This window comes from Triturus cristatus, chromosome 3_2, assembly GCF_964204655.1.
Source record: "Triturus cristatus chromosome 3_2, aTriCri1.1, whole genome shotgun sequence".
NCBI classification, from domain to species: Eukaryota; Metazoa; Chordata; class Amphibia; order Caudata; family Salamandridae; genus Triturus; species Triturus cristatus.
This window is the reverse complement of record NC_140584.1, coordinates 1,058,102,516-1,058,124,337: the sequence shown is the minus strand read 5'-3', so window position 1 is coordinate 1,058,124,337 and position 21,822 is coordinate 1,058,102,516. Positions and strand designations below refer to the sequence as shown.

The window sequence follows — 21,822 nt, the reverse complement described above, 5'->3', positions numbered from 1 at the left end:
ATATCAGCATTCTACTACTTTACCCCATCCATACTAACAGTAGTAGTATAAAAACTAAGAACAACTTCATTATATGTCAATATTACATGTTTCTAGTTGGCATGCTTTTATATGACAATTCTGTTTAGTGTGTTCTATCCATAATGAGGCGGCGCAGGTGAATGAATCACTTAGATGCCGCATAGAAAACACGCTGCCTGAGTTGTAAAACCAGTGACGTGGGTAGGAAACCTGGCCCTGTGGCTTGGCACAAGGCCTACAGCCCTTCACTCTAGGTCACAGTGGACCAGGCCTGTGGTCATCACTAGAGCCAGCTCATCCTGCTCGCAGGGGGTGGTCTGTGGAAAATGACTCAGAGGTGAGCATCACTGGGATGAGGTACCTGCGTCACTGTGGATCACCAGCAGACATGCTGTGGTTTTCAGGTCAGCCACGATGTCCCTAAAAGTTTGGATTTTCTAAAAGGCACCACTAAAGAGTATGTTTATATTGTCTTATTGGGTCATCCCCAAATCGCATTATGGACAAAGCACCCCCGATTCCCCAGCTTGTCAAAGGGTACTTTTACATTTTTGCTTCCTTGGTTTATAGTCCACCATAGTCTCTATGGGGCCACACATGTATCTATATATGTATGTAAGTGGTAGTTGTAGAGAGCCAACCTAGCCAAAAGGTAGCGGAGCGCTGCACAGGGTCAAAGGCAGATATCCAGTCGCTGAGCGACTGGAGCGGCAGCTGGGTATAGGGAGAGCCGTGCTTTAGAGGACCGGCACTGCTGCCCCTGGAATGCAGGTGTTTATTATACCTGGTGGTTTCAGTAAACACAAGGCATGTGCACCGTATTCATGGTGTGTGTACCTGGCGGCCATGCTTTTATGCTTCACTGAAAATACAAGCACTGCGGCCCCTGACCTTTAGCATGTGCCATTGATAAGCCTCACGCGTGTTTGGATTGCGGGAAAGCAGGGGGTGAATGATGGGTTGTATATATACTCATACATATGTGTTTTGGGGAGGGTGTATATATGTCTAGGACTGTTGTGTTTCTGTATATGTCTTCACTTTGGCAACCGGGTCACCACAGCCTGCGGAATGTGGTTTGGCCAACCGTGATCACAGGGCGGCCACGGTGGAGGGGGTGGGAGGGTAGGGGGGGGCTGCGGGCCCCGCCGTAGGCGCTGAAGTACTGCCCAAGGAATGCCGTCGGTGACAATGACCGCTTTCTGCAGCTCGGGCTCGGAAGGTAGTTCTCAGAAACACGTGCGTCATCTTTACTTTACGACTTGTTGACGTGTAGCAAATAACAGGCTTCGACAGGGTGTGTGTGGCGTGTCGAGTTTTGTGATGGTGCCGTCGAACACGTGTATCTACTGTACGCATCTAGAGCAGGGCGCGGGAAGCTTTCGGAAGCCCCGTTTCTAAGAAAAGATCAGACCGCGAGGGCGGGGCGGGATTAGGGCTGTCTGTCCTACAGACAAACCCTGCTCTTACTGTATGGCCAGGGGCTACTGTACACACACTGTACCTTTGTTTGCTGAGCAGAGACTGCGGCGCTGAGAAGGGGCCCCTATGGTGCATGTGTTAAAAGCACTGGCCTGCTCATCAGGGCACTGAACTCCGATCTGTGGCCCCATTGACACCTCCGGAAAATGCACCCGCTTCCTGAAGAGACCGGGCTCTGGCTAAATGGTGCGTGGTGCATTTTTCCTTTTGTGTATTTATTTTACACATTGCTTGGATAACGTGTTTTCCCGTCTTGTGACCTAGGTACCAGCACAACCAGCGGACAGTGGTTTCACCCGTGGATTCCCCTATCCGGCCAGACTTTGGTAGAGGCCGGGTCTGGGGTTTGTCACTATAGTCTATCGCACCACCCTTGTGTGGTGAGAGTGGAGCACCTCTGTGTCGGGGGGGGGCAGCTCGGGAAAGTGATGTCATTGCTTGCCTCAGGCAGAGTGACAGTAGTGCTCTTCACGCTGTTTAGTCTCATCACTGTGGGCTTCAGACCCAAGTGACAACAGCCCTTCGGCTCTTTTTGTGACATCGTTGCTGACTGAAATCAGGTGGCAGCAGTTCCTCCCGTGTTCACTAGTGACATCACTACTGACTGGAAAACCACAGCTGTTCTACTGGTGTTCCATTGTGAAGTCACTGCTGACTTTAGAACAGATGGTAGCGGTTCCACAGGTGATCCATGATGAAGTGTTTGCACACTTGAGATCGGGTGGCAGCTGTTCCGCCGGTGATCTATGGTGAAGTGTTTTATGGTGAAGTCTTTGCACACTTGAGATCGGGAGGCAGCAGTGCCACCTGTGATCTATGGTGAAGTCTTTGCACACTTGAGATCGGGTGGCAGCGGTTCCATCAGTGATCTATGTTCAAGTGTTCTATGGTGAAGCCTTTGAACACTTGCGATCGGGTGGCAGCGGTTCCGCCAGTGTTCTATGGTGTAGTCTTTGCTCACTTGAGATCGGGTGGCAGCGGTTCCACCGGTGATCCATGATGAAGTGTTTGCACACTTGAGATCGGGTGGCAGCTGTTCCGCCAGTGATCTATGGTGTAGTCTTTGCACCCTTGAGATCGGGAGGCAGCAGTGCCACCTGTGATCTATGGTGAAGTCTTTGCACCCTTGAGATCGGGAGGCAGCAGTGCCACCTGTGATCTATGGTGAAGTCTTTGCACACTTGAGATCGGGTGGCAGCGGTTCCATCAGTGATCTATGTTCAAGTGTTCTATGGTGAAGCCTTTGAACACTTGCGATCGGGTGGCAGCGGTTCCGCCAGTGTTCTATGGTGTAGTCTTTGCTCACTTGAGATCGGGTGGCAGCGGTTCCACCGGTGATCCATGATGAAGTGTTTGCACACTTGAGATCGGGTGGCAGCTGTTCCGCCAGTGATCTATGGTGTAGTCTTCGCACACTTGAGATCGGGAGGCAGCAGTGCCACCTGTGATCTATGGTGAAGTCTTTGCACCCTTGAGATCGGGAGGCAGCAGTGCCACCTGTGATCTATGGTGAAGTCTTTGCACCCTTGAGATCGGGAGGCAGCAGTGCCACCTGTGATCAATGGTGAAGTCTTTGCACACTTGAGATCGGTTCCATCAGTGATCTATGTTCAAGTGTTCTATGGTGAAGCCTTTGAACACTTGCGATCGGGTGGCAGCAGTTCCGCCAGTGTTCTATGGTGTAGTCTTTGCTCACTTGAGATCGGGTGGCAGCGGTTCCACCGGTGATCCATGATGAAGTGTTTGCACACTTGAGATCGGGTGGCAGCTGTTCCGCCAGTGATCTATGGTGAAGTCTTTGCACCCTTGAGATCGGGAGGCAGCAGTGCCACCTGTGATCTATGGTGAAGTCTTTGCACCCTTGAGATCGGGAGGCAGCAGTGCCACCTGTGATCTATGGTGAAGTCTTTGCACCCTTGAGATCGGGAGGCAGCAGTGCCACCTGTGATCTATGGTGAAGTCTTTGCACCCTTGAGATCGGGAGGCAGCAGTGCCACCTGTGAACTATGGTGAAGTCTTTGCACCCTTGAGATCGGGAGGCAGCAGTGCCACCTGTGATCTATGGTGAAGTCTTTGCACCCTTGAGATCGGGAGGCAGCAGTGCCACCTGTGAACTATGGTGAAGTCTTTGCACCCTTGAGATCGGGAGGCAGCAGTGCCACCTGTGATCTATGGTGAAGTCTTTGCACCCTTGAGATCGGGTGGCAGCAGTGCCACCTGTGATCTATGGTGTAGTCTTTGCACACTTGAGATCGGGAGGCAGCAGTGCCACCTGTGATCTATGGTGTAGTCTTTGCACACTTGAGATCGGGAGGCAGCAGTGCCACCTGTGATCTATGGTGAAGTCTTTGCACCCTTGAGATCGAGAGGCAGCAGTGCCACCTGTGATCTATGGTGAAGTCTTTGCACCCTTGAGATCGGGAGGCAGCAGTGCCACCTGTGATCTATGGTGAAGTCTTTGCACCCTTGAGATCGGGTGGCAGCGGTTCCATCAGTGATCTATGTTCAAGTGTTCTATGGTGAAGCCTTTGAACACTTGCGATCGGGTGGCAGCAGTTCCACCGGTGATCCATGATGAAGTGTTTGCACACTTGAGATCGGGTGGCAGCTGTTCCGCCAATGATCTATGGTGTAGTCTTTGCACACTTGAGATCGGGAGGCAGCAGTGCCACCTGTGATCTATGGTGAAGTCTTTGCACCCTTGAGATCAGGTGGCAGCAGTTCCATCTGTGATCTATGGTGAAGTGTTCTATGGTGAATTCTTTGTACACTTGAGATCGGGTGGCAGTGGTTCCACCAGTGATCTATGTTGAAGTGTTCTATGGTGAAGTCTTTGTACACTTTAGATCGGGTGACAGCGGTTCCACCGGTGATCAATGGTGAAGTCTTTGCACACTTGAGATCGGGTGGCAGCTGTTCCGCCAATGATCTATGGTGTAGTCTTTGCACACTTGAGATCGGGAGGCAGCAGTGCCACCTGTGATCTATGGTGAAGTCTTTGCACACTTGAGATCGGGTGGCAGCGGTTCCATCAGTTATCTATGTTCAAGTGTTCTATGGTGAAGCCTTTGAACACTTGCGATCGGGTGGCAGCGGTTCCGCCAGTGTTCTATGGTGTAGTCTTTGCTCACTTGAGATCGGGTGGCAGCGGTTCCACCGGTGATCCATGATGAAGTGTTTGCACACTTGAGATCGGGTGGCAGCTGTTCCGCCAGTGATCTATGGTGTAGTCTTCGCACACTTGAGATCGGGAGGCAGCAGTGCCACCTGTGATCTATGGTGAAGTCTTTGCACCCTTGAGATCGGGAGGCAGCAGTGCCACCTGTGATCTATGGTGAAGTCTTTGCACCCTTGAGATCGGGAGGCAGCAGTGCCACCTGTGATCAATGGTGAAGTCTTTGCACACTTGAGATCGGTTCCATCAGTGATCTATGTTCAAGTGTTCTATGGTGAAGCCTTTGAACACTTGCGATCGGGTGGCAGCAGTTCCGCCAGTGTTCTATGGTGTAGTCTTTGCTCACTTGAGATCGGGTGGCAGCGGTTCCACCGGTGATCCATGATGAAGTGTTTGCACACTTGAGATCGGGTGGCAGCTGTTCCGCCAGTGATCTATGGTGAAGTCTTTGCACCCTTGAGATCGGGAGGCAGCAGTGCCACCTGTGATCTATGGTGAAGTCTTTGCACCCTTGAGATCGGGAGGCAGCAGTGCCACCTGTGATCTATGGTGAAGTCTTTGCACCCTTGAGATCGGGAGGCAGCAGTGCCACCTGTGATCTATGGTGAAGTCTTTGCACCCTTGAGATCGGGAGGCAGCAGTGCCACCTGTGAACTATGGTGAAGTCTTTGCACCCTTGAGATCGGGAGGCAGCAGTGCCACCTGTGAACTATGGTGAAGTCTTTGCACCCTTGAGATCGGGAGGCAGCAGTGCCACCTGTGATCTATGGTGAAGTCTTTGCACCCTTGAGATCGGGTGGCAGCAGTGCCACCTGTGATCTATGGTGTAGTCTTTGCACACTTGAGATCGGGAGGCAGCAGTGCCACCTGTGATCTATGGTGTAGTCTTTGCACACTTGAGATCGGGAGGCAGCAGTGCCACCTGTGATCTATGGTGAAGTCTTTGCACCCTTGAGATCGAGAGGCAGCAGTGCCACCTGTGATCTATGGTGAAGTCTTTGCACCCTTGAGATCGGGAGGCAGCAGTGCCACCTGTGATCTATGGTGAAGTCTTTGCACCCTTGAGATCGGGTGGCAGCGGTTCCATCAGTGATCTATGTTCAAGTGTTCTATGGTGAAGCCTTTGAACACTTGCGATCGGGTGGCAGCAGTTCCACCGGTGATCCATGATGAAGTGTTTGCACACTTGAGATCGGGTGGCAGCTGTTCCGCCAATGATCTATGGTGTAGTCTTTGCACACTTGAGATCGGGAGGCAGCAGTGCCACCTGTGATCTATGGTGAAGTCTTTGCACCCTTGAGATCAGGTGGCAGCAGTTCCATCTGTGATCTATGGTGAAGTGTTCTATGGTGAATTCTTTGTACACTTGAGATCGGGTGGCAGTGGTTCCACCAGTGATCTATGTTGAAGTGTTCTATGGTGAAGTCTTTGTACACTTTAGATCGGGTGACAGCGGTTCCACCGGTGATCAATGGTGAAGTCTTTGCACACTTGAGATCGGGTGGCAGCTGTTCCGCCAATGATCTATGGTGTAGTCTTTGCACACTTGAGATCGGGAGGCAGCAGTGCCACCTGTGATCTATGGTGAAGTCTTTGCACCCTTGAGATCAGGTGGCAGCAGTTCCATCTGTGATCTATGGTGAAGTGTTCTATGGTGAATTCTTTGTACACTTGAGATCGGGTGGCAGTGGTTCCACCAGTGATCTATGTTGAAGTGTTCTATGGTGAAGTCTTTGCACACTTGAGATCGGGTGACAGCGGTTCCACCGGTGATCAATGGTGAAGTCTTTGCACACTTGCGATGGGGTGGCAACGGTTCTACTGATGATCCATTGATATGTCACTGCTTGCTTGGGATCAGGTGGCAGCATTTCCACTGTTCTATTGTGAAGTGCCTGCTCACTTCCACGAGTGTTCATTTGTGAGGTCACTGTTGGCATGTGATCACTTACGCTGCTGTTTGCTTGTGACATTAGCAGCTGGCGACATACTACGTAGATGTTTGGGTGCTGTTCACATGTGTTATGTTATGCGTATCTGAATAGCGCACGACTCACCCGGAAGGGTATCATGGCGCTGCTGACGTGAGATCATGTCGTAGGAGGTCCGTGGGTGTTACTGGGTGACGTTGATTATATGAGATACAAGTGGCCGCAGTTATGCAGACTGAGCTGGCTCTAGCGATGACCACTGCCCTGGTCCACCCGGGACCAGGGCGAAGGCCTCTGGCCCTCCTTCCAAACCACAGAGCCGGCTTTCCTACACACGTCACTGCTTTTGCACCTCAGACAGCGTGTTTTCCATGTGACATCCTAGTGATTCACACACCTGACGTGTGGAGGTCTTAAAATAATAATCGGTTTTTTTATAGGTATGTTTCACGCATTCCAGATCCTGTTTGGGCGCCTTGTTTTTTGGGCGAGGAAAAAGTGGCTTCTATAGAAGTTGGAAAGCATGTATAATAATTTAGAATTTACGGAGTCATTGCCGCGTGTTCACACGGACCGGCGCCCCTTGATTACCCGTACTTATGTGTTTGTTCCACACAACCTAATATTATTTTTTATATTCCTTCACGGCTCCATGTCATATTGTGTCTTTGGGATTTTAGATATCTCGGTCATGGTGCTCCACGCCACAAAGGAGGCCCCCGGTGGACAAAAAGGAACTTTCGAGGTGAAAGGACATCTTTGAGAACTCCTCATTTGGGTGCTGTGCGCCCTTTGATATCTCAATTTTAGCAAAGTAAGTAATAGGAGCCATTATTACTCAGTATTGATTGAATCGACCTTGAAAGGATGAATGTTCAAGCGAACCGGGCGATCTGAACATATGACAACCTTTGAGTGAAAAAATGTGAACTGCACAGCAGGTGCACTCACCCACAGAGACATCAGGCCTCATTCACAAGGAGCGTGGCTGAACTAAAAATAACATATTTATAACTCACCCACCCAAAATGTCATTTTAGCTTTCAACTTTGAAATGAGGGGAGAACAATGCTCTTCAAAGTCTGATCTGGGCCTTTTAATGAGATGTTCAGCTTCTGGGCGCTATGTAGTGCAAGATCCAACACAGAAGGTGACAAGTGATAGAATCCGGCGTGACGATATTGGCGAACCTATGAAATTCTAGGTGATTTATCAGGAACTGAAGATATTACTCTGTTGAATATTATAGTTGCACCTGTACCGTATCAGCCTGAGCCTTAAATCAAAAGGGCCTTCATAACTTACACATGGGGCCTTCAATGTATGATGGTTCACGGACGCTACATACTCGATTAAACAAAATTAGAATGCCATTATTTCTTCAGGTGAAAGAAGGGTTTACGCCTAATTTAGTAGTAAAAAGCTTCGACTCACATTGTGGCCACCAGTATCCAGTGGCTGGATGTGGTCGGGTTGGCTCCTCACCTAGGCTGGTGGAGAATTTGATGCACTAGTGGGTGACGGCAGTGAATTTTGTCGGTAGCACTTGTTATGTTAATAACATTTCTAGAGCGCGACTGTTACCCTAAGGTGTCCTGGCGCTGAGCACTGCCCAAAAGGATATTGTTGAGTGAGTGACTATAGTGTGAATAACCAGGTGTTCAGTCCTTTCCTAAAGGGGAGGAGCTCTGTTGCGTGGAATGGTAAATTGTTCCAGGCTTGTGCGGCCCATGTAATGAAACTTCTGCCCCCCCCCCAGCTGGCTTTTTTAACTGGGGGAACACTTGGCATTACTTGGAAATACCTGCCCTTGGACAGCCAGGCACCCATCACCCACGGAGAGGGCAGTCCCAGACTCTTCCACGAGAACAGCTGGAATGCTGGCACCTGCTACGGTAGACATGTTTACATATCTGGTTTTACACGCAGCCTGATTTGGTGGCATCTGTTTCTAAGCACAGACAACTCAAAAGTATAGAACTGAAGCAGCAGGACTACTCAATTTTGTCCAACTGAGGAAATTGGAATAAGAGAACTGAGCATCTAGTTCCACCACTGATGGACTAAATATTCATTAGAATACATCTCTATCACACCACACGTCTGCTACAGTGCATCTCAGTGTTGAAGCTAAGGTGACACGAGTCCAGGTGCAGGCAAGTTAAACTGGCCCCGGCCGCAGGTTGAATAGTAAAATACAGCAATAGTCCGGGTTCAGTGGGCCCAGTGACACTGCAACGCTCCTGCTGCACCATTGACAGCAACGCCCCTGTTCTTTCTGGTTATTCAGCACCATGTCCTCAATGATCCAAATCCGTTCCCAGTGTTATCCAGACGTCAATATCCTCGATGATATACATCCATTTTATATAGCTGTCCAGATGTTCACATCTGTGGTGATAAATCGCCATTGTATTTAGTTGTCCAGGTGTCCGCGTCCTTCATGATATATCTCCATTGTATTTAGTTGTCCAGGTGTCCGCGTCCTTCATGATATATCTCCATTGTATTTAGTTGTCCAGGTGTCCGCATCTTTCATGATATATCTCCATTGTATTTAGTTGTCCAGGTGTCTGCGTCCTTCATGATATATCTCCATTGTATTTAGTTGTCCAGGTGTCCGCGTCCTTCATGATATAGCTCCATTGTATTTAGTTGTCCAGGTGTCCGCGTCCTTCATGATATAGCTCCATTGTATTTAGTTGTCCAGGTGTCCGCATCTTTCATGATATACCTCCATTGTATTTAGTTGTCCAGGTGTCCGCATCTTTCATGATATATCTCCATTGTATTTAGTTGTCCAGGTGTCCGCGTCCTTCATGATATAGCTCCATTGTATTTAGTTGTCCAGGTGTCTGCGTCTTCATGATATATCTCCATTGTATTTAGTTGTCCAGGTGTCTGCGTCTTCATGATATATCTCCATTGTATTTAGTTGTCCAGGTGTCTGCGTCCTTCATGATATATCTCTATTGTATTTAGTTGTCCAGGTGTCCGCGTCCTTCATGATATATCTCTATTGTATTTAGTTGTCCAGGTGTCCGCGTCCTTCATGATATACCTCCATCCTATGTAGCAGTGCTGCAGTCAATGTCTTTGAAGATCCACCTCAGTTCTAAGTGGCTGTCCAGCCTTCTGTTTCCTTGATAATAAACCTCTATTCAATGTGGCTGTCCAGCTGTCCATGTCCTCGATGATCTAGCTCCATTCTACATGATTGCCCAGCTGTCCATGGCATGGGTGAGGTATCCCTTCATTCAGCTCTCTGACCATCCATGTCTTTAATGATATACCTCCAGTTCTAAGTGGTTCTCCATAGATCCACAAACATGATGATCTACCTCCATTCTCTGTGGCTGTCCAGCTGTCCATGTCCTCAATGATCTAGCCACATTCTACAGGATTACCCAGCTGTCCGTGTTCTTGATGATATATACCTTCATTCGAAGTAGCTATCTGGCCATCAACGTCTTTGATGATATACCTCTATTTTACGTGGTTCTCCAGCAATCCATGTCCATGATGATCCACCTCCATTCTATATGGTTATCCAGCGATCCACGTCCATGATAATGTACCTCCATTCTACGTGGCTCTCCAGTGATCCATGTCCATGATGATCCACCTCCATTCTATATGGTTATCCAGTAATCCACATCCATTCTATGTGTCTGTCCAGTCCTCTGCGTTATTGATGATATACTTCCATTCAATGAGCTTGTCCAGTGGTTCATGTCATTGATGATCTATCCACATTTTACATAACTGCCTATGTGGCTCTCCAGCGATCCACGTCCATGATGATCCACCTCCATTCTATATGGCTCTCAAGCGATACAGATTCATGATGATCCACCTCCGTTCTATGTGGCTGTCAAGCGATCCACGCCCATGATGATCCACCTCCATTCTATGTGGCTCTCAAGCAATCCACGTCCATGATGATCCACCTCCATTCTATGTGGCTCTCAAGCGATCCACGTCCATGATGAGCCACCTCCATTCTATGTGTCTCTCAAGCGATCCAGGTTCATGATGAGCCACCTCCATTCTATGTGGTCATCCAGCGATCCACGTCCATGATGATCCACCTCCATTCTATGTGGTCATCCAGCAATCCACATCCATGATAATCCACCTCCATTCGATGTGGTCATCCAGCGATCCAGGTCCATGATGATCCACCTCCATTCTATGTGGCTCTCAAGCAATCCACGTCCATGATGATCCACCTCCATTCTATGTGGTCATCCAGCGATCCACGTCCATGATGATCCACCTCCATTCTATGTGGCTCTCAAGTGATCCAGGTTCATGATGATCCACCGCCATTCTATGTGGTCATCCAGCGATCCACGTCCATGATGATCCACCTCCATTCTATGTGGTCATCCAGCGATCCACGTCCATGATGATCCACCTCCATTCTATGTGGCTCTCAAGCAATCCACGTCCATGATGATCCACCTACATTCTATATGGCTGTCCAGCCCTCTGCTTCGTTGATGATATATACTTCTATTCAATGTGATTGTCGAGTTGATCTTGTCCATGATGATTTACCTCCATTTTATAATGGTGCCCAGATTTGCAAGTCCTTGATGATCTATCTTCATTCTATGTGGCTGTCCTGCTGTGCATGCCCTGGATGATATACCATTCTATGTGGCTATGCGGCCATCCACGTCAATGATGATCCACCTCAATTCTAATTGAATATCCAAATGCTCGTCCATGATGGCATGTGCCATTCGATGCCACTATGTAACAATCCATTTCCATGATGTTAAACCCAACTGTATGCATTTGGGCCTGAAGGTATTCTGCACACAAATGTACATATGCTATGTGTGCAATGGTGCCTGGAATTAAAGGCCGGCTGCATGGAACAACAACTGATTTGTCCCACTACAGGTTAGAGTTTTGATTCTGTGGTGAAGAGTTGCTTGTTGTGGAGAAAAGCAGCAACGTTTACATGACCATGGACATTTCATCAGAAAAAAATATAGTTCGTCCTATAATGAAGAAATAAAAAGGTAGCAAGCAGGAACTTACAATTTTGTGTCAAGAATGTAAACCACACAGTGCTCAGTGAAAAATCAAAATATCTGATTAACCCAGAATCCAAAGAACAAAGCAGTGTTTACTCAACTCCATCACAAATTAGGCAGTACTAAAAGAAAAGATTTTTCAGTTAAAAAAGCAGAGAGACAATAAAAATAGCCTCATACATCTATTACCGTCTTCTCTTTCCCGCAATTTGCTGGCTTTTCAAGTGTACATTTGACCACCAACTTGCTCTCTACGTCCCACAAACAGCTATGAATCGCCCCAATTAGAACCAACTTGAGGGTATCACTCCTTTGCATCCCTAAAAAAGGTCACATGAAATAAGCTTTTCCTAGAAATGTGAAAGCAATGTAACGTAATGGACTTCAAGATCCAACTTACCCAGTTCTCCACATGCCCCATTTTCAATCCTTCTTTGGTCTGGACCAATCATATCGCTCTGCCCTTTGTTGCCCCAATCACTGTATGAGCACACACACGCGTCTTCAGCTTTTCTCACATGGGGAGGAGGGTTGGCCCAAACAGCACAAGGAAAAGAGTGCAGGACACAATGACATTATGTAGCCCTGGTCTGCCATGCAGACATCCTGGCTCAGTGGAAGCAGCCTTGGGATGCTGAGATGTCACGATGTGATGTGTTGTTCTTGGCCCATCCCTGTAACACTATTGCTAATAGCCATCAGCATGCTGGCGGCAGATGGCCTGCAGAGAAGCCAAGCAGGACAGAGAACCTCTTACAGACTGGGCGGGAATAGACCTGATGTCATCTGTTTGAAAATGAAAATGGCTTTTTCTGAATGTTCTTTGACCAGATGTGAGATCTCTGATGGAAACTCCCGTTTACCAGTTACAGATGGCTTCTGCCACATTCAGTAGGCTACATATGGGGTTTAGATGTGCACTGAACTTGTATGACTGAAGTCACGGTTGAGTCCAGCTAGGTTTTAGAAATAATCATTTAAGGGATGCGTGTAAGTGGGGCTATTCGGTCCTAATGACACGTGTATCTAACCGGTGCATTTTTCCTTGCTTCCTCTATTATACATTTACAGTCGAATGTTGAAAAACTCACATGGAGCAATTGGAACCAGGAGAGACACCATTTATACCTGGTGAACTGGAATTTCCACTTGGTATACCAACTGGCACTATGTTTTAAGAAAGCCATTACATAATACAATATTTGTCACTAATCCCCACAAATATCTTCTCTCTGTCATCAAAACCTAACCATACATCAAGTTGGCATAATCAAAGTGTGGCCTTATTCGCAAGGTGAAGACCTGTAGAGGATGCCAAGAAAGATAGCTGAGTGGCAACAAAGTGGCAATGGAAAGCCACAGTGTAACAGCCAACAACACCCGCTAATTATGAGAGACTAATATTATATCAATATAGGAGGAAACAACGCTGAGGTCAAAGCAATGGAAAATGTTGAGCAAAACTTTATTTGGTTTAAGAGACTTTGTAATATAATTAAAACAACATTTTGGTTTGATGGATTCAAGGTTTTAAAACATAACCACTGAGCGTGTAAACGATTACCATTAAAATTAGTAGTGTCAAAATGTATCTTATGTGGATATGCTAAAAATCTGCTAGGGATCGGGCCCTTCTTACCACTCCTGCAGCAAAACCATGAGTCCTTTTTGTTGCATTCCAAACTGATCAGCCATTTGTTCAGTGACTTAGGCACTGACATCTCTCGGTGGGACTGTGGGGACATTCCACTTGTGCATCCAGGAACTCTTACCTGCTTGGTGATGAAGGAGCTGGAGAAGGTGACCGCGGACCAGAAGAAGATGCCGCAGCTGAGGATGATCTTCCTGTTGAAACGGTCGCCAAGGTAACCGAAGATGGGGGCTGCCACCATGAAGCTACAGATGAAAACTGGGGAGGAGAAAAGAGAAGAAAATCAAACATTAGTTGAAAAAGTAATATGTTCTTGCCAGCCAGGTCCTCTGGAGACGAGGGCTGCTCACTTAGTCATTCAGACAATGTGCAGAGCATGGTAGGGTATTAAACAATGCTAATTTCCTTAAGAATGGTAGGCATTCACTTTCAAGTGGATTCCATCCTAGTAGGCGTGGTCTACAGGTAAAGGGTTCCATGTATAAAATGCCTTCATTGGAGCTGCAGACCTTCAGACATTGTAGTCATGTGTTTATTGTCCCTTGCAGCCAGCAAGGGTACAGTTATTTTCAGTGTTTCTATCAAAACAATTTTAATTTGGAGTGCCTCCTGTCACATTCTTGCGATTTGGTGCCGCCTAGTGCTGGTCAAGGCAGCAGCCTTACTTTGCCTTATGTATGTGCTTGTTGCAGTCATATCACACAGTCCTGGTTAGTTGCTGTACTATGTGTTCTCTAGTTAGTGTCTTAGACTCACTCATTGTTCACGAGTCACCAGAATGATGTTATGGAAAATAACTGATTACTTCGCATACTGCAGGGAGTGAAAACCAAACCAGTGGGGGATGAGTGAGATTCCAAGTGCACGTAGAGATGTGAGAAGGAGTCACTGAAGTGGATTCGGGCAGTGAACTAGAAATGGGTGAGACCCTATTGAAGTGTAAGAGGGCTGGCATATGAGAATGAGTGAGTGAGACTATTGATGAGCACAAGGACAATTATATGCAAACGAGTGAGACTGCAAGAAGTGTCTGAGGTCAGAAAAGTGAGTATAAGGGAGACTTCATTGAAGGTTTTGAGAGTGGTAATGCAGCAATAACTGAAGTGTAAGAGGGCAGGGCTGTGACAATGGGTGAGACTCCACTGATGCACTAGGACAGTTAAATGGGAAAGGGTGTATGAGGGCAGGGTTGTGAAAATAAGTGAGAGTATTGAAGTGTAAAGGGCAGGGATGTGACATTGAGTGATACTCCAGGGGACAATTATATGTGAATAAGTGAGGCTGCAAGAAGTGTATGAGGGCGGGGATGGGAGAATAAGTGAGACTTCATCAAAGTGTTTGAGGGTGGTAGTTTGGCAATGAGTGAGATTCCATGAAAGCAAGTGAGGCTGAGATGTGAGAATTAGTGACACTGGTGGTGTACAAGGCCACAGATGTGAATGTTGGTGAGACCATTAAAGTGTATGAGTTCAGGAATGTGACGATGAGTGAGAGTCAAATGCCTATTTTTAGATCTCATCTACCAGACAGCTGTCTTGCTGCAAAAGAACCTATGGGTGGGCTTACCAAAAACGTAGTTGCCGCCCATTGCTTACTATGGGTCAGTTTTATTGTCACTCTCCTTTGCTTGCTTCTAATTCGATGGCTTGCCTTCCTCTTCTTGTGTTTGTCCCTCCCCTGGAGCATGGCCTCGTAAACAATCCTTTATATCGTTTGATTGGCTAACTTGTATCCTTCCACTGCTTATGTTTAGGGAACTGCTTTATTCTTTTTGTTTAAGCACACTATGAGTTTATAGATGGTTTCCAGCTCCTCCCCTATGTGCATCTCCCCTGCCAAATACCCACACCCCATGCTCTGTGGTGCTCTCTCCCTCCTGTGCTGCTCTCTTTCCCTCGTGTATTTCTTCCCATCAAATATCCATCCCCCACATACTTGTTGCTCTTTCCCTTGTGTGCTACGTGCTCCCCCTCGTGTGCTTCTCTCACCCCTAACTCCTTCCACGCTCCATGTTGCTCTATAATCGCGGGCCACTTTTACCCTCCCCACGCCCACCCTTATTTTTACTTAATTTCTTTGCCCACTCCCCTTTGCTTCACCCCGCCCGCCCACTCCCCATTGCTTCCCACACCTGCTTCTCAATTGCACCCTGGACATTTTTTTAGATCATTATTACTATTACTATTATTATTATTATATTTTTGGGGAGGCCTGCTAGCTACCATTTGCGTACCAGGCTGCTGTGCCATTCAGGAAGCTCTTTTGTGGTAACATTTTTATATGGTGTTATTTCCCAATCCACCTGGCATCAGAGATCTTGGATCAATAAATAAAACAAAAAGAGAGCCAATGGCACCTGCACCGTTATGCCGGTGCGCGTATGTGTGATGACAAATGCTTGCACATACATCATCATGAATGTGTGTGCCAGCAGGAGGACATAGCTGCATAATTGTGGCCTTTTGTTTTGCCTAATGCTGCACAGCATCAGCAAAATAGGCATGTTGCTTTTTAAGTGGTGCTGCACGGAATCTGCAAAAAGCATTAGCAAATCTAACAGGTCAACTGAGATAGACCTACCGACTTTACCAGTGCTTGTTTATTTCCTTCCTCTTAATTTAAGCGCACCCAGTGCTGCACAGAGAACAGTGCTGTGTGGGTGGTGCGCTGGGATGCAGCCTGGTTACAGAAACGAGGCTGTTATGACATGAGAGTAAAGTGGGGGCCTGCACCTGGCACAGCACTGTAGAGCACATTGAACAAATCTTCAGGCATATTATCAAGGGCCTTATCTCCGCTTTTATGGCTTCAAAAGCCAAAAAAGCGGAGATACTGTTTTCGCCCTATTTACAAGGCAGTGCTAACATGCATTAGCGCATGTTAGTAGCCTTTTTACCGATGCCTCGCTTTGCATCTCTAATGAGATGCAAAGTGGGCGTTTCCCACTAACACAACACAGGAATCAAGGAGTTACAGCACTACTCCCTATCAACAAGCTGGCCCAGGACACCAATACCGACGTTAGAATCCGCGCTAACCGCGGATAACGGCGGTAGCTAACGTCTGCTAAAAAGCAGACTTAGCTATACATATTATGGGAGGTGGATTCTATGGCTGAATCCACATCTCCCTATTAGCAAGGTTTGCCTTATCGCTTCCGTTGTATCGCCGGATTTCCAGCGAAGTGCGCGGATTTCACCGCTATCGCCGGATTTAATATCGCCGTGGAGCTATGCGTTGTAAATAACGCATATCTCGGCTAATAAATCCGGCGATAGCCGGCGTTATGCTAATCTGCACTAGACCCGCTCAGCGATGTTTATCGTTATTCTTTGTTGATATGCCCCCTTGAGTTTTCCTTTATGTTTTTTTTTTACATTGCGTGTGTTTACAGGGACAGAGAGAGAATGCAAGACAAGCAACTGAACCACTGCACAAGTCCCTTCCAATGGCCGGCAAGGAACGAAAAAGTATTTCTGACCACCTGCCTCCTCCCTTCCTCCCCTCTCTCTCCATCCAGTCATTCTCCGTCTCTCTCCTCTCCTTTCTGAGCTCTCTCCACTCTCCAACTCTCTTTCCTTCCACTCTTTCCATCATCTCTATCTGCCTTTCACTCCTTTTTAGGTCTCGTCTGACCCAGCGCATGCGCTGGTCTGGTGAAACATTTTGTGAGGGCTCCAAAAAGTGCTACCAGGCCAGCCTAGGGCTACAGTGCGGGCGCGCGCCTCGTGCTTTACCGCGATTACTTTCACTTTCGTGGCCACACGGCTGCTTTGATGTTCTCCCTGAGGCTTCAATAGATTGCAGCAGTTAGTACAAGCATTGGCATAGCCAATAGGTCTCGTTTTTGGGACCTTATAAGTGTTTAGTTATGCAACTGTTGCATGGCTAAACACTTATAAGGTCCCAAAGGCGAGACCTATTGGCTATGCCAATGCTTGTTCTATTTCTCTCTTGATGCCCCTGATGTGCCCATTGCATTACACCCCGTGGAGCTGGAGCCATCAGCAGCCAGGGCCCCCAAAAAACCAACCCGCAGTGTCTGCAGCCCCTCCAGAATGAGTAGGGTTATTGGCACGTATGAGGGCAGTGATGCCAAAATAAATTGTGTTATTGGCACGTATGAGGGCAGAGATGCCAGAATGAGTGCGGTTATTGGCACATATGAGGACAGAGATGCCAGAATGAGTGGTGTTATTGGCACGTATGAGGGCAGAGAGGCCAGAATGAGTAGGGTTATTGCTATGTAGGAGGGCAGTGATGCCAGAATGAGTGGTGTTATTGGCATGTGTGAGGGCAGAGATGCCAGAATGAGTAGGGATACTGGCATGTATGAGGGCAGAAATCACAGAATTAGTGGGGTTATTGGCACGTATGAGGGCAGAGATGCCAATGTGAGTGGGGTTATTGGCACGTATGAGGGCAGAGATGCCAATGTGAGTGGGGTTATTGGCACGTATGAGGGCAGAGATGCCAATGTGAGTGGGGTTATTGGCACGTCGGAGGGCAGTGAAATCAGAATGAGTGGGGTTATTGATGTGTATGTGGGCAATGATATCAGAAGGAGCGGGGTTATTGGTGCGTATCACAGGATTGATGACAGAATAAGTGGGGTTATTGGTACGTATGAAGGCAGTGACGTCAGAAACAGTTGGCTTATTGTGGCATACGATAGCAGTGATGTCACAATTAATGGGGTTATTGGCGCTTTTGAGGGCTGTGATGTCAGAATGTGTGGGATTTTTGATAAGAATGAGGCCAGTGATGTCACAGTGCCATTGTCATGGAAGTTGTTTACATATAGAAAGATCATGATGTTCTAATCAATCCTGGAAGTGAATTTCAGGTACTCATTCTGTTTGTTCAGCCATGCAATGAAAGATTCTTGAACCCGAGTATTTTTTATCCGAGGGAAGATGTCACCTTATAACATGCCTATATAACTAAGGTTTCCCCACCCAGTCCCATATCAAAGCTAGAACACTATCAGCTGCCCCCGCCTGGCCGAAGGCAGCTGGCGCAAGTCTCCTCGCGGTAGCTTTTCCCTGGGCAGAGGCAGTAGGGCGCTTTGGCGACAGCGGCATTAGTCGGCCTGCTGTTGAAGGGGGTGCTCGCGTCAGTTCTGTTGATTGTGCATGCTACTCACGTGCCTCCTCTACATCAGGGCAGTGGACCTTGGCTGCTCCAAAGCACCCAAGACTCAATTACCGCCACAATCAGAGGAGTAACTCTAGCTTAATGTTCTTGTTGTGACTTGGGTGTTGACGACATGGGTTTGTTTAGTGGTGTAAAGAACATTGCTCCCGGGCATGTCTCCTGGATTGGTGCCCCCAAAACAATCATGTGGAATGCAGCGGGCAGCTGCGAACTGCTCTAAAATGTCCCTCATTCACCTCCACGTGCAGACAGAATTTGTCAAAGCTTGGCAGCCGTCCCACCTTATAAAGGCATTGGCCCACCAGGAGACTTCCTGTCACCCTTATGAGACAATCAGCTTCTGGTGTGGAGGGCAGTAGGTTCAACATCTGGAATCGCCTTTTGTCACTCCACCAGAGCAGTGCCATGTCACCTAGGGGGCCAGAGCAGGAACCAAGGACACCTACAAGCAATAATGACTGAGAGCAAAATAATACATAACAATAAAAATGCCAGCAGTGAAATTGTCTTCTCCATACAAGACCCTGACCCCAGCCATATAACAGACAATACATCACCACAATCCAAGTCAGACTCTGGGCTGTGATGGAAAAGCCAGAATCAATTAGCAAGTCAACAGCAGACTACCTTAAACGGTCAATGACAAAGCCAATAGGTCTCACATTTATAATGCGAACGCTAAGCTATTGACTTTGCCAGTAGTTAAAAAGTAAATTAAAAAACATTTAAAAATTCTGAAGGAAAAGTAAATACATATCTTAAGGTATGTTGAAACGGAACATTGAATTCGATATTTATAAAATGCATTGTTTGTTTTTCACATAAGAAACCGTGAACAAAATTTTAAAAAAAGCCTGTTGCATGTTATCCAGCTTACAAATAACACAGAGAACTAGATCAGATTGAAATGTTATGGTCCTTTGGGAGAAGAGACAGTTTTCAGCCACTCCAAGTATCCCTTCTGCCTCACACGTAGGCCCAGTGCAACAGCCTGCCTCTGCCTCATAAATATTGGCATTGTGTGCCATGTCCTGAGCTTTCATGCAACAAGTGTAACACAAGAGATACAAGACAACCAACCCAATGTGTCTGCTCTTTAGTTAAGCCTGTCAAAAACATAACTTTTGATGTGCTTTTACAGATGCTTTTACAGATGAGCTGGGAGGGGGTCACGGGGATGTGAGGGGAGGAGAAGTATATGGGGCAGAGAGCAAGAAAATGTATGAACTCACATGGAGTGCCCAAAGAGAAAGAAAAAAGTAGATCCCTGATGTGAGTTATGGAAGGATGTCATCCAATCAAAAGGATGGTAAAAAAGAAATGCTCTAGGAGAAGCACAAACACAAGAAGAGAAAGGAACGACACTTAATAAGAAGCAAGCAAAAGATGTGTAAGAAAGCCAACAAATGATAACCATTGGCATGGCCCAAAGCCCACTCTGAGCAGTGGCACTGTACACAATAGGTCTTTAACAACAGAGAGATAGGTGAGGCCCGATGCCAGATTCTGTGCTACACGAAAAAACAATAAGGTGACAAAACAAGTGAGAAATGCACGGTTGACTATGGCCATAAGCCCTTAAACTGTTCCCAAAACCCATTTTGAGATTGTCATGATTGAGTGATCGGATTGTATCTTTCTGTACAAATTTAACCCTTTCAGTTCCAGTTCTGCTGGTTGGTACCCATGCCGTATGGGGTGGCAACATACAGGCAAACGTTATATCCGAGCATATACAATACCATGAGCAGAACTGGATGCAGCTGTCCCTTAACCCCTTCGCCGCGGGGGTAATTCCCCCACGGCGCAGGGGGTCGAGCACGGCGCTGCGGTGCTCGTGACGAGCCCAGCTCATCATGAGGCACAGTGGAGCTGTGCTCATGACGAGCTGAGCTCATCACGACCCCGCCCACTGATTGATTCTCCCGCACAGGCGGGGAATCAAACGCGCGCGGGCGGGCCGCGGCCGTTATGACGAGCCCGGCTCGTCATGAGCACAGCTCCACTGTGCCTCACGACGAGCTGGGCTCGTCATGAGCATGCAAGCGGTGAAGGGGAGGATTGCCTACGTAGACCAGAGGAGAAGCACGCCCCTCGAGGAGAGGGCCTGGGTGATGAAGGGCTAGTGGTCCTCTGCTCTGACATGGCTCAGTCTAGTTCTCTTCCAAGGTGGGGGTGCTCCAGCTCGTTTCTCTGAGATTCCAGACGCTGTTTTGGCTTACATCCAGTCCTGCCCTTGGGCGCACAGTTTCACCTCTCACAGTGGTATCTGGCACTGGTGCTGTTCTTACCTTTTCAACTAATGCTATGTCTGGTTCTTATGCAAATGACCCGATGCCAGCCTTGGTTGTGAAGATTAAGATAACATCAGAATCTGTCTGGCTGAGTCACGACACAAACATATGACACTGCTCACAGCCTGCACCCGGCAGCATGAGTTGTGCATGACGAGCACCTTCACCTGGAGCCCTGGGGTTAGAGCCAGGCTGACCATTAACTCATGCACTGACCATTAACTTAATCTGTCTGAGGGAGGATCGGTAAACTGGATTAGAGGCTTCGCAGTGGTGTGACATTAGCCCCTGCGGTGCGGGGAGGGGCCGGGCTCCAGGGGGCCCACTGTGCACAAGCGGCGGGTCCCTGGCCTGATAGCTCCTGACTGTGTCCTGTCAGGGGACCCATGTACTTTGCAAGGGGGCTCCCTCAAGTTTCGTTACGCCACTGAGGCTTAGGGGCTGGTACGATGCTGGTTTAGGGCCGCTTATGCGCTGCTTTACAGCAGCTGCACTACAGCTGCTCACAGTCCTCTGTAATAGCACTCCTAAAGGTAGAGCTGTGCAGTGCACCTTCTGTGCTGAGGCTCTTGCCTCCCACTCACCCTGTAAACCAATGCTAGACCCTCACAGGCCCTATGCACAGTTCACCTTCACAATATGTAGAGCTGCTGCAGGGGCATTTCACTGCCAGAGCGTAATTTGGAAAAGAATGAGTCCGGTGCCCAGAGCTCTACTCTGGCGGCTCTATTAAAAATCATCATGCCGAATACCAAGGCTGCGTAGTCCTGAATTTACCTCAAGCCTCTTTAATCCACTGCCAAACACTGCACCCCTTTATCTCACTCTGGCCGGTCCTTGCTTTCTCCCTTTGTACCAGTTATTTCATTTTTCTCTTCATTACTCAGTATCTGATGAGGATATATAAGTGCCGGTCTGCAAAAATGAGTGCCTGTGGCCTCCACCAGCAACCACCGTCTCAAATTAAGCCACGAGCTTCCCTGCCATGGGACCTCATCTACAGCCATACTTCCCTGCACCATTAACCTTGTAGATTTCATGGCAAAGTTAAAAATCCACT

The 21,822-nt window shown here is 47.7% G+C and overlaps 1 protein-coding gene across 2 annotated transcripts in view; it reads right to left on the bottom strand.

The window, feature by feature from the left end:
* The window catches only part of SPNS2 (SPNS lysolipid transporter 2, sphingosine-1-phosphate), a 295,960-nt gene that overhangs the window by 130,138 nt on the left and 144,000 nt on the right, over positions 1–21,822 (bottom strand). For both annotated transcript variants that reach the window (XM_085649769.1, XM_085649770.1), the window contains exon 3: positions 13,433–13,569. In XM_085649769.1, the coding sequence (XP_085505895.1) occupies positions 13,433–13,569 (137 nt within the window). The remainder of the gene's footprint in view (positions 1–13,432; positions 13,570–21,822) is intronic.